The sequence below is a fragment of the Lates calcarifer genome, linkage group LG24, assembly GCF_001640805.2.
Source record: "Lates calcarifer isolate ASB-BC8 linkage group LG24, TLL_Latcal_v3, whole genome shotgun sequence".
In the NCBI taxonomy this organism is placed as follows: domain Eukaryota; kingdom Metazoa; phylum Chordata; class Actinopteri; family Centropomidae; genus Lates; species Lates calcarifer.
The window spans coordinates 1,058,744-1,071,820 of NC_066856.1; the positions used below are offsets into that span (position 1 = coordinate 1,058,744).

Sequence of the window (13,077 nt, forward strand, 5' to 3'; positions counted from 1 at the left end):
AAGGAGGATATATCTTTGGTTGTGGCATAATTTACATGTCATTTGAAAAGGAGCACACAGAAGAAAGTGAGTCAAGTGAGGGCCAGAGACAAGTCATTAACAGTACTATGTACTGTATATGCAGAACTCTACTTAATCCAGCTGAAGCACAGTCAGGGCAAACTGAAATGATAAGCCTGTTTCCATTCTGCCATGGCCACAAAAAACAAGGAAAAGGTAAGAAAAGGTGATGAATGTGTTAGACTGCAGATGCAGCTGAACTTCCACAGCATTCAACAAGAAGGTCTCCGACCATGAGTAAGAATCTGCACACAATAATACTCAAGGAGGTGTGTGTTTACAGTATAGTAACAACTCCTTCTCTCCTCACACATGGATTATCTCTTAATTAATCATTATAATGGAGATTAAAGATTAAAAACTCTCCAGAAATGTATTTAGGAGTCTTGTGTAAAATAAAACCACTTTAGATCTTAAGATTAAAAATTAAACCAGAGAAGCATCTGGTTCCTTCAAAGATAATATCTCGCCAAATGATAATGTCTGATCATTTATAGTTGGTGATCCATTTAGCCTCTGAAAACATGAACAGTTAACATCAGTGAGGAAGTTTCTCTGATAAAGGATATCAGACACTTTGACAAACAGAAGCTTGAGGTTTTCATGAGATGACACCTCTGAGAAAAGGGAAAATGGGTGTTTACTTTTCAGCATTGCAAAAATAAATCGCAATTACCCTTGGAGAGGCAGACGAGAGGGGCTCGCAATTCAACCAAACATAACTCCACTTGACCTCTCATAAACTCAAATGATTGAGGCTTTGACAAAGACCTGACCCAGCTGTCTGACAGTTGACTGGCAGACAGACTTTACTGGAGAGTTTGATTTATCTCCCCAAACCGAGACAGGCTCAAGAACAACAGCAGACGGCTCATCGCATTCCTAAAGAAATGTGCAACTGGTTCTCCCCACAGAGGCTGGCTATAGCTCCTAAATAATAAAACAGCAAAGAAGCAGGATTTATGTGAAAGCTCAATGGGAGTGCGTACACGTAAGGCCCTCGTAGTATTAACAAATGACTTTCCCTCCCATTAAGGAGCATTAGAAAAGAAATTCCAGAGCTGCACACAGCTAATGTTCTCAGCTAATTAGTGAGTGTTGGCCGACTGTCTATCAAAACCGTGACAATAGAGCAGAATTACAAAGAGCTGTCATGGGAATGAGTGGATATCTAGATGGGATTAATGTAAACAAGTGAGAAATTGTTGATGATGAGGTTCGTGGCTGTTCAGGGACCATTCCCTGACAGTGCTGTGCAAAGAATTAAGCAATGAGAAACTACATTGTACCATTGCAAATTGTGTCACTGAGTACACATCCAGGACAGAGGCGCCTGTTGAATGTTGAAATGAGCCAACCAGAGAGACTCCCTCTGCAAGGTCACTGTTTCTGACCCTCTCTGGTAATTATTCTTGATACAAGGATTAATATCTAATTCAAGGCACAGGTCGGGACGACTCTTTTGTTATTAACTTTGCTACAGTGGGGAAACCTTTCAGGATTATTTCAATTCACTGATTACTTTTGGCCTAGCAGCTGATTGCAAACTGTGCTGGTAGGTTTACTCACCACATTGATTTCCTTGCCAATATTGAGGGTACAGCTCCCAAGACATATCACCCTGCTCTCTCTGCTATACTCTCTGTAAATCTTATTAGAGATGGAAGCTGATGGAAGCTCCTTCCCTGCACGATACTGAGAAGAGCACAAGGTTAAAAGAGGAGACAAGTTTGACTGAAGTTGAAAAGATGCAGTCTTCAACTTCTGCCATAAGACACATCACTATCTCTACACACTGACTGTAATGACTGTATGACACGTGTCTCACAGCAGTTATTTAGCAAACTGTTTGTCTAACTATGACCAAGTGAGCTTCACCGTGACAAAATTCTATCATAATTTTAACTGTAAATTTGGTTCAGTGTGCACATCTAAAATCTACTATAATTATACACAGTTGCCTTAAGACTCTGAGAAGACTCTTTTCTTATGACAGCACTGGTTTCATACTTGAAGTGGTTTGTATTCCTCAGACATGGAACCATCTGTTACCTTGAGCAGTTCTATAAAATTACTTCTTTCCAAGTTTCCTTCCTCTTGCCTCACTTTATGTTTACCAAATAATACTGATATCTGCTGTACCCACTGTGGGTCACAGGGCACCAGAGTCTATCAGCATTCACTGGGTGGAAGGCAGAGAAAAACCCTGGACAATTTACCAGTCCATCACAGGTCTAACACAGAGACAGATGTATTCTCATCTACAGTTTGGACAATTTAGAGTTAGCATTTCTTTCTGATGCCAAACACATGTGCTAACACAGATAATGTCCTCAGAGGGTCTGGTGACAAATGTTAAGATCAGCATCAGTTCTAACCACTGAAACCTGGCAAAAACCTATCACCCAGGTACAGTACACGTTCCAGGTTGTCTGGCTAGTTAGCTGCATAACTCTGCTAGCTTGCTGGGTAGTTAGAATTAGGATATACAACAATATTTAATGATACAAAGGATATTTTTGGCGTTCTATGTTGAAGTTGTTGATGTGCTACAGCTCTTAGAACGATCAACACCCTGAGAATTCTCATCAAACCATACAGAACTTTTTAGCCTCTTGTAGCTAATTGTTTTCTTTGGCCTGCAGTTACTGCAAGGTTGAGTAGACAGCTATTTCCAACACACACTACTGTAGCAGAACCAGATAACAGAGAAACAGACAGTGGTGGAACAGGCTCGGGTGGAGTGTATAAGGAGCTCAGGACCCAGATGTTTTTCTCAGGAGCTGGTGGAGAGCAGAGCTAAAAAAGTGAATATTGAACTTAGATTTGCCAAGTGGCCAGAAACACAACAGCAGATGAATGCTAATGTTGCTCTGTGGCAGCTCCATGTGTGAGTAGTTTGCGAACACATCAGCCCTCTCAGGTGTGTTCTGATTGTTCTGTTGTTTTCCTGCAGCTGTAACAGTAATTCCCACGTACTGTAGAGTGAGTTACAGCACTTGTACATTATGTTTGTGCTCTGCACACTTTTTTTAAATAATTGTAAGCCTCAGCTTATACTAAAACAACAATCCTCAAACAAGCCAAGGACAGGGTGTAACATGCACAAACACCAACTGCTGAGTCAGGTCCCTGTTGGGTGTTAGCTAATGATACCAGCTCATGGTAGATGGATAGCCAGGCGGTGTCTCACTTCAGAGGCGAAGGCCAGCCTGGCCATATTAAAAGCACAACAGTGTCACCATAGCACTCTTTGGCATGCTGCTCGGCCTCTGTGCGTTAGTCACATAGAGTCACCCGGGGAATACTTTCTACCTCTACTGATCACCGGCCTGCACCTCCTGGCCCTGAGAAATCAACAGCCAGGATTTATAGATTTAACTTAGATTGGCTGTCCCACATTTGTACCCCCATAAATACTTTTACAGCTTTGCTAATGCCACTGTTGGGAATAAACAAGGTTACGGCGGACAAGATGAGGCTGAGATTTAGTTGGCATCTCGGACAGCACAGGGCAGAGCAATGAGAAAGGAGGTGTAATGTCAGAAAAGGGAGGAGGAAACAACTCACATTGGGGATGAGCACTTTATAGCAAAGCAGGGTGTACTTTTACATACCGACACAGGCTTTACAGGGCTGAGCAATAACTGACAAAGATCATGTGCTCTCACCATTTCCACTGCATAACTTGAGAAGAAAGTCGTCTCCTCCTCTGAAAAAGCTTAAACATTAAGAGCTCAGATGAGAAAAGTGGATCATTCTTCCATAGGTACCAAATAATTCCATCCATAAGGCTCCAAACATAAACAAGCTAAATATGCAATAAAGATTAATAAATAAACTTCTTGGCGTAAATAAAACTGATGACCTTGGTCACATTTCTCATCAAAGACATTATAGATAAATTATTCAGGCACATTACTTCACTTCAGTTTTAAATGCTACTCATTTGGACAACTTCATGAAACTTTCAAGGTTTAAAAGCATGAAATATGCATGGTCAAGCCATCACTCTCTTCATAATGAATAAGCATACCTTAGAATTGACACATTTGCTCTGAGAAAGACTTGTAAGACTGACGACCGTACACACACACTGGAGTTGACTAAGCACTGTGTGTCCTCCCACTATTTGCTCCTTCAAAGTCAGCAAAAGCTGGTCTGGGCAGGAAGAAAATTCAATGAGGGACATTAATTGTTTATACTGGCTTCAGTTCAAACACAGGTCAACTAGTCATTGTTTCAGGAGGAGCTCATGTATATACCATGATCTGATTTGTCTCGACAGGAAGCTTGTTCTGTTTGCAGAGAAGCATCATCATACATGAGCACAACATTTCTGACTGTAGGATAAAATGTATCACTGACTCTGTGTCAGTCACCTCAGGTGAACTGTACCTGCGTCCCTGCTCAGTGTTGAACATGTGCTTTGGTCAGATCTGATGATGTGTGACTGACACGCTGATGACATGCGGTGAATACGCTCCTACCTCTCAGTGACCTCTGTGGCTGCAGCCGTTATCAATCTGTAGAAGCCCGCCCCCTTCAGGGTAAGTATTCATCATTTACAACAGCTTTCTGTTCATTGGTGTCAGTGTGCAGCTGGAGGCCCACAGGGTCAAGGGGATTTAAAGCATTTAAAGAGAAAGCACCTTGATTAGTTTTCAGGTTACAGTGTGCAGGACATGACATCGACCTCTGAGGCTGTGTTTTTATTATTACATCATCTGACTGTACTGACTGTAGTCCAGTGGTGATTCACTTTTCTTTGGTGTCCTTTGATGAGAGTTGAATGGGAAGATTGATTCAACTCTTAGGCCTGTATGCTAAATACGAAGCTACAGTCAGTGGCCTGTTAGCTTAGCCCAGTGTGACTAGTTACTAGAGACAAGGGGAAACACTCTGGCTCTGCCATTATTGCATTAATTTATCCTGTTTATCATGTTTTTGTATGGATTCTAATGTTTTTGTTCAAGATGTAATGTGTTAATTTGTGAGCTTAAGAGGTGTAGGTAGGTGAATTATGTTACCTCTGGACAGAGCCAGGCTGTTTTCAGTCTGTGCTAAACTAAGCTAAAGAGGTGCTGGTGGTGAGGGGGGGAACAGCTGTCTCATCTATCTCAGCAAGAAAGCACATCAGCACTTTTCAAATAGTCAAACTATTACTTTAACATGTTATGATTATGGTGTATGGGACACACACACACACAGTCATAGATTCACACATATATATACAAACACCTTGACTGCCTAATCTGTACCGAAACATCTTTGAAATCCTTTGTTTCAAAACCAGGGTTTCCTGCCCTGACTGGGTTCATGTTAGTGAACTGATGGACAGACAACAGGTTTTGACCATTTAAATGGTCTAAAAGTGTAATGGACATGTAATAGAGATATATATATAATAGGTGAGAAATTAAAGGAAAAACCTTGAAAATGAGTGGAGAAACAGGATGACAGTGCCTCCATCCATGGGACACTGGAGGGGTGTGGGGGGAGGGGCACACTGGAAGGTTTGATGTAGTATGAAAATGATGTGAATTGTATGCTGTGGCCTTCACAGTCACCAGATCTCAATCTCAGATCTCAGGTCTCCACCAGTCTGAATTCCAGATGGGCAACATCAGAAAGGGACGATAAATGGCTAAAATGAGTGGCAGCAAAATCTAATTTGCATTCTTCAACACACACAGTTTTAAACAGTGCATACTCACTGCAGGATGGCAGTGTTCATTTATTTACTGTACACACCAGTGGGGGTACATGAGGAGGGCAGGAATGAAGGCTGTGGGGGGAAAGGCAGATGGCAAATTGAGGATTATTACATCCTGTGCTGAAAAAGGGAAGATGCACAGAAAAGATGACATGTGCTCCATCGTACGAGAAGACAAGATGGAGAGCTTAAAGCTGTGGGAAACTATAAATCTTGAATTTGAACTACATGCTGAAGGTGTTAGTTCTGTCTGTGCCTCATCAGCTGCTCATCATGTTCATCCCTGCTGTTCTTTACCTTGGGTTTCTTCACATTTATACATTTAACACAAGAAATTATGGACATGTGATTTTCTCTAGACTGGAGCCAAGACAATCCAAACCAGGGGATAGGTTATCTTGGGTCAGCATGTAAATACAGTATACAGTGATGTGGACAGTCAGTATTTTAGTCTTTATTTATTAGTGAAAAAATGGTTGGAATTAGTCTAAAATGGAAAGTGTAGAGGGGTCTGATGAATTTGGATTGTGGAGATGTTGAGAGGAGAAAGTGTAGTCAAAGGAAACACACAACACCCTGAGCTCAGAGTGATGTGTGTCCACTTAAATGGTTAAACCAGTTGTCTGCTATAAAACAAACCTGAGCAAAGCCTCAACTAACCCCCCTATTCACTCAGATATTATGCAAATGAAGCTGTGGCCCATGAGAGCCCTGTGCTTCCCGACAGCTCCAGACTACCACTCACCTCGGGTGAACTCTACATCAGTTCACTAACATGAATCCAGGGGCAGGAAAACCCCGGGTAATGTAGGTTCACTGTCAGTTTTGATGTCAGCCACCAGCAACAATATGCTGCCATTCAGACAGAATGTGTGCATGATTTCTGAAACAAAAGCTTTCAAAGATGTTGCCATTAAAGTGTCAGCACAGATTATGGGACTGTTCTGTTTTCCATCTTTAATTCAGTGTCAGAGACGAGGGACTTCTGGTTCTGGCCTTATCAGGCTTATTAACAGAGACTGACTGAAGGGTTTTCATCTGTTTGTTGGACTGTTCGTCAGGAAGGGTGTTACTTTATTTCCTGCAAAATTACCAAATATAAAGCGGTGCCATTAAACCCCACTGAGAGATAATTATCACCTGATATGTGATAGGTTAGCATGTGCTCGATGTTTCAGCGGTGATAAAAGCTTTCTACAGTAGAAAACCTGTGCTGCTGGTTTTAATGGCCTCATTTCAAATTCAAATTGATTTATATCTGACAAATTAAGCCCATTAAGCTGCATGTTAAAACAGGGATTAAGAAAATCACAACCATTAGCTTGTATGTGTTTTTGGCACAAACATCAGTTAACTGAAATCACCCCTTTGCTTCAAATCTTCTGTCTGAGCCAAATTACAAACAAATGTGCACAGAAAGTATTTCAGTAAAACAATATGAATATGTCTGAGGTAAAATTACACCTCATTAAGCCTTTTAAAAACACTGGGTTCAGACTGTATGTCATCTATTCCAAACAAACACAAGCAGGAGTGTGGATAAATTAGACTTGGTTTTTTCTTTTCTTTTTTTTTACATAAACTTCATAAATTTAGCATCATTAAGTCTAACATGCAGCAGAAAACCAATTACACAGTGATTTGAATTGAGCCAGCAGGATGCTAGCATCACAGAGAGCAACAAATGATTGTTAAAGGGACAAAATATTAATTTAACTGCAGTTAATAAAATGCTCCTGATGATCAGCACCATTGGTTCAAATCTGAACATTAAACCAGTCAAACTGCGAACGGCTCAAACTGTGACTAATTTGACACTAAATTCGCTCTGGGAATTAAAATGAAACACCGTGTTAGTTCAGGTGGACGACTGAAGTCACTGTTAAACTCATGCTTCACAACCACCGGCTCATTCACAGCTGATTCGTAACATCCAATCATACTCATGCAGGTGTCACAACCTGACAATTCTATTTGTCCACTGATATGCCAGCACCACTTGCTGCTGCATGTCCCTCCACCACCCCAGCCTAATTTAATTTAATTTAACCAGAATTAAACCAACCGCAGCCTCTCTCTCTCCACATCTATCTGATGTGATGAACCAACACTTAACCACTACAGCTAACCCCAAAGCAACACAGGCTCATAGTCTCTGTGTCTGCAGTGGTGTGGAGAGTGGACCGACGGACGGTGATCTACACCAGCATGTGGAGGCATTAAAATTCAGATTGCATTGCATCAGGACAAACAAAATCTCGACAGAATCGCACAGAAGCCCGCAGGCAAATTCAGACACAAGTGTTGTCCCTGGAGGAGTCTGGAGATACCTTATGGCCTGAGGCATGTTAATGTTGTATTGAGTTTTACTGGTATGTTTTCACAGGATTGTGAGTAAATGTTGCACTTGATTTGCACAAGTAAAGCACCACAAAGGCAGACTTCATGTCCTACAATGTGCACATATACCCAACAATCCACAGGCTCCATCCATGAAACAGACTACACACCTGGTTGAACCCAAAATAAGAAACAGATTACCGTGATTTTACTTGTGGGTAGCTGCAGCATTCCAGAGATGGAGCCTGAGCACAGGAAAGGCAGAACATACATCTTTATCTGCGTCCACTTACAAAAGGTTATCTTTCATATTGCTCAAATGTTACCTGATAAATGTCCTGGTAACTCTCAATATTTCCACTGCGGGTGGCACATTTGTCATCGTTGAGATGGCGGGCAGAGTAGGGCACAGATGGGAACTCCTCCCTCACACTGGCGTTGACGTATGAGCTGCGGGTCGAAGCAGACGAACACATGTGATTAATAACCCTGTGTGCCTGGATCTTAACCAGAGAGAGGCTGAACTCATTAGCAGGGCTGGAACTTAATGAACTACAACAGATCTCACAGCAAAGTCACAGAGAAATAAAACCAGGAGTGTTGCAATGGATTTCACACTTCACTGAAAAATTAAATCAGACTGTTTCTGTGAACCATTACAGTCAATCAGTAGATTAAAGCTGCATGTAAACAGCTTTATTAAAGGTTAATGATTAGGTTTATGATAACAAAATACACAGTGCCACACTTTTAGCCCTTAAATTGTAATTAGTGGAAGCTCAGATAATTGTATAATTGTGGTGATTTTCTCTGAAGGATGCTGAGGTCATTCACATCCCATTAAGCTGCCACAGTTACATCTACAGATTACAGCCCTGTCAGTTCAACTGGTGCCTACATTATCGCTGCATTAGACAAACAGAACAATGTGGTGCTGCATGCATGAGTATAAGCTAATAATTCAAAATTGATTCAATCAGTAACAAGTTTTTTTTATAGCACAACATGCCCTCTTCAAAATTAAATTCTTTTCTCCTCCTGTCAGACCCAAACTGGCTGCATGATGAGACATCAGCCTGTGATATCGTGGCTGCTTTCCGACATATTTCAGGGCAGTAATATCATTCACATACAGTGAATGAATGGGTCCAGAATTGAAATAATATAATAATGCAAAATAATAAATACACAGCAAGTAATTACATTGTAAACTTTGAAAAATATTTCTTCCCTGATTTAAAAAAAAAAAAAAAAATCTAGAATAGCATTAGTAAGCAAAATGCAATGAATCTGGTCAGTCTTTTACTTCCTGCAGGTGGATACTAAACAGATAGAACACGACATATCAACACAGTTCGTATATGAATTATGTGTATCTCATATGCTTGTGTTTTTGGTCTGCCCTTCATCAGTACTGTAGGTGTGGAAATAAGCTCCATCACTCCTGTTTTAGAAAGACACAGACTCAAACCACCATGGTTTGTCTGAGGCCCACACACACAAGAGCAGGAGCTGATGCATTATAGAAAATAAGGGGCTGGTTTTACATCTGTCGTCAAAGCACCAGAGTGGTGTAAAACTGAATCAGAACAGACCGGCGTCTGGGCACAAACTCACCACAGCGTTTTAATGTTTCCCCTCTTTAAAAGTCTTAAAGATCACAGACACAATGAACTTTAATTTAGCTGTCAGTGACATGCAACCAGTACACTTCCAGTACTGCTCACACCTGAAGAGGACAAAAAACTATTTGATTTCCAAATCTTCAGATATGATGGCTACTGAGGGGGAGTTCACCCTCCGAGGTTTACTCTCTATAATCACACAGATGGGGCCAGCCAGGGATTGTAAAGGTAAGCTAACCCACTCCCAGCAATTTCCCTCAGACTGCAGTCTGTTTGGTTTGTTTGCTGTCTCTTCAGGACTGTGGGTTTTCCACTGTGTTGACAGCCCACCATCTGCTGCAGAGCCAATCTAGATCTCATATACCTTCCCCAGTCTGTATTTACTCGGCTGTCAGGACTTAAAGTTTGGGACTGAAGATAATCAGTTATAATAGTTTGACTGAAGTGTTCCCACAAATGGTGACATGTGAAAGAAAACATGACACAACCTATTTTAGTAAAATATTTTATTTAATGATGAAAGAAGAAGAAGAAGAAGAAGAAGAAGAAGAAGAAGAAGATGCATCTGGCAACCATCACCTGAAATTCAGTCAAAGTAGAGAAACAGTTTAACAGACCCCAGAACAGCTCAGAGTTTACACTTAACATTTCTGAGAGTATGAGACACAATAAGCCTCAGAAACAAAGTGTGGTTCTTTAAGAGTTAGACTACACAATGATCCACCTGTTGGTGTAAGATCCAACTGTGCCACAATAACTACAAATGAACTGCCCCACTTTTAATTTTGTTCTTTCCAAAGGATATTCCAAAATAAGGATACAAATGCTTCTGCTGGGCCACAATATCAAGCCTTGGTATCTTGAATACATAAATTGTGAACACAGATGTAAAAGAAAACACCATTACAATGAGAATTAGCCTTGTTCTTTACACAAAGAAGGACTGTGAGGCAAGTGAAAATTTGATTTTATATTTACTGTTATCTATTGACAGCTCCAGTGTCTCACTCACCTGCTGAGTTCACCTCTGTTTGGGAGCTCTCTTGGTTTCTGTGTTGTCTTGTTTTGGTCTCGCAGATCTGGCAAACTGCTGTGAACTGAGAGTTAAGGTCTGTTGGGAATAAACAGGTAAACATTTACCCTCAACTCAACATTTTCTTTGCTATTCAAGGACAAGAATGGTCCCTACAACTAGAAATGTATTTTTAATATAAACAACCTGTCTCCCTATAAATGTAACACACCACAGAAAATATACAGCAAAACTCCAACCTTACTGAAGAGCTGACTGCAGCACATTCTCACAGACTGATAACTTATAATCACAGACTGGTCATTCATACTCATATGGTCATGTTTTACTCCTAGAGCTGTAGCAGCAGCTTTAAGCCACAGGGGGCCTCGTCCTCGTGACACTCTCCACCTCCAATTTAATTTGAGAGAAGGTCGCAGCTGTTTGCTCATAAATGCCAGAAGACTAGTGGCCAAAAATGGACCTTGTAAGAGTTTGGGTCTCTCGCCTTCCACTTCGTCGATGACAGCCACTGTCATTCACACAGATGTGACGGGCTTAAAGGACGTGAGAGGAGCCAGATGTGTGAGGCTCTGTCATTGTAGTGCTGTTTGAGAATAAACCTCACACTTAAAACCTAGCAGCATTTCCTGCTGGCTTTTCGTCCAGCCCTCTCACTGTGGTAGCAGGCTGTTTGAAGATTCACTGGTGCCACACTGCAGCATGAGCACTCAGAAAATCATTACAGGGAATCTGAACTGGGTCTTGCAAAATGCAGACGGCACTTTATGCTGGTAGCTGCACAGTTATCAAAGTTGTTTTAATAAGATTTTCAGGAAATAAAACCCCAGGTTTGATACTGTCCTAAAACAGCCATTTAACATGTTTACATGCAAGAATTACCTCTGTAGAGCAGTTTTTATTGGTCATCAGAGTTCACTATTCCTGCACGGGTTTCAGACTGACCACCCTCCTGTGAGAGATTCATAGGAAGCAATGCATGCACATAATCTAGCAATTTTTATCTTATTGATACACCATCTGAGGGTAGCCTGTGTATCAGGTTAATATCTCTGCAGGACAGAGTAGCCTCCAGTTAACAAAACACAGTCACATTTCAAGACTCCAAACTACCTCTTAAATGGCTGTTTGGTGAGTAAACCACAGCTCTGTTCTAGTTGGGGTCAAGCCAACACAGGGGCTGCTGGTTGTTGGACTGCAGTCAGTTACATCTTCAAGTAACTTACAGTGAAGATGTTTCTGCTCATTATTTAAACTCAAAGACTAATATGCTGTTGCCAAGTTAACCGGTTACAGGATGATCATTAAACCACTGTCAGAATCACTGGCCTTCTTCCATTAGACCACCACCACTGGTGTGAGAGGAGAAGAGCAGGTGGTGGTTCAGAGCTGCCAGAAATTAGTCCTCATCCTCCTGAAGGTGCTGAGGGCCAAAGCCAACAACACATCTGTGAGGGGGAGTGTCCATTTAATAAAGCTATTAAACTAATGCCATTTTATGTGTGTTAAAGTTAGCTGTGATTCTGTGCATCGGTCAGTTCCAGGATTTTATTTTCTTCTGTTTTAATGATCTCTTTAGGGTCATTTTCAGTACTATAATGTGAGTGGAAGGCAAAATAGAACTGCACAGAACCAATATTTATGTACATGTGTGTCTCCAACTCTACAGACACTAGACATAAAAATGTCATCCTGTGAGAGAGAGAGTAAAAGGATACAACGACCAGGGGTTTGTCATAGAGAACATAGCCGTTGGTTTCCCGCAGGGCTTTCTCTGCACTCCGCTCACTGGGGAGTCCTACGAAGGCCTGCCCTTTCATCCGCCCCTCCTTCATTAACACAATGTCAAACCTGAGGAAAAAAATAAAGCGAGGGCACATCATCATCACACAGAGTTAACATTACAGCGTGGCTGGTCAGTGTTACAAGAGGAACCAGAACGAGTGTGAAACGGTGATTTAACTACAACTCTTAAATACCACCTGTTAAGCAGCATTCATTCTCCACAGGGGAATTAAGAAAATACTGACATTTAAAATGAGATATAACAATGAAGGTTAGATGTTGCAGGGAGTCCCTTATTATCCCTTATTATGCCTTATTATGCCCCACCTCCCACCACAACCTTGTGACCCTCACTGTGCTGGCCATTGTCATCTTTTTGAAACAGAAAGAAGAAAAACCTTTGAAGATTTATCCACTCTGGAGACTGTTTTGCTGTGTGTGGATGGAGAGAAAAATCTATATTTTTTAAATTCAACCAGGTTAATGTGGATGTACTCTAAGATATGGAGCCAGAGCTT

At 41.2% G+C, this 13,077-nt stretch overlaps 1 protein-coding gene across 7 annotated transcripts in view; it reads right to left on the reverse strand.

The window, feature by feature from the left end:
- The window catches only part of rnpc3 (RNA-binding region (RNP1, RRM) containing 3), a 142,964-nt gene that overhangs the window by 117,349 nt on the left and 12,538 nt on the right, over nucleotides 1-13,077 (reverse strand). For 3 of the 7 annotated variants that reach the window (XR_007809320.1, XR_007809319.1, XR_001963438.2), the window contains exons 13-15: nucleotides 12,493-12,625; nucleotides 10,754-10,831; nucleotides 8,443-8,566 (exon numbers count right to left, since the gene is read on the reverse strand). Coding sequence is in view for 4 of the 7 variants with exons in the window: in XM_018698280.2 (XP_018553796.1) it covers nucleotides 10,763-10,831; nucleotides 12,493-12,625 (202 nt within the window). In the remaining 3 variants the exon portion in view is untranslated. Of the gene's footprint in view, nucleotides 1-8,425; nucleotides 8,567-10,232; nucleotides 10,601-10,753; nucleotides 10,832-12,492; nucleotides 12,626-13,077 lie in introns of those variants that run through there. The other 4 variants (XM_018698276.2, XM_018698277.2, XM_018698280.2 and 1 more) reach the window with 3 other exon arrangements.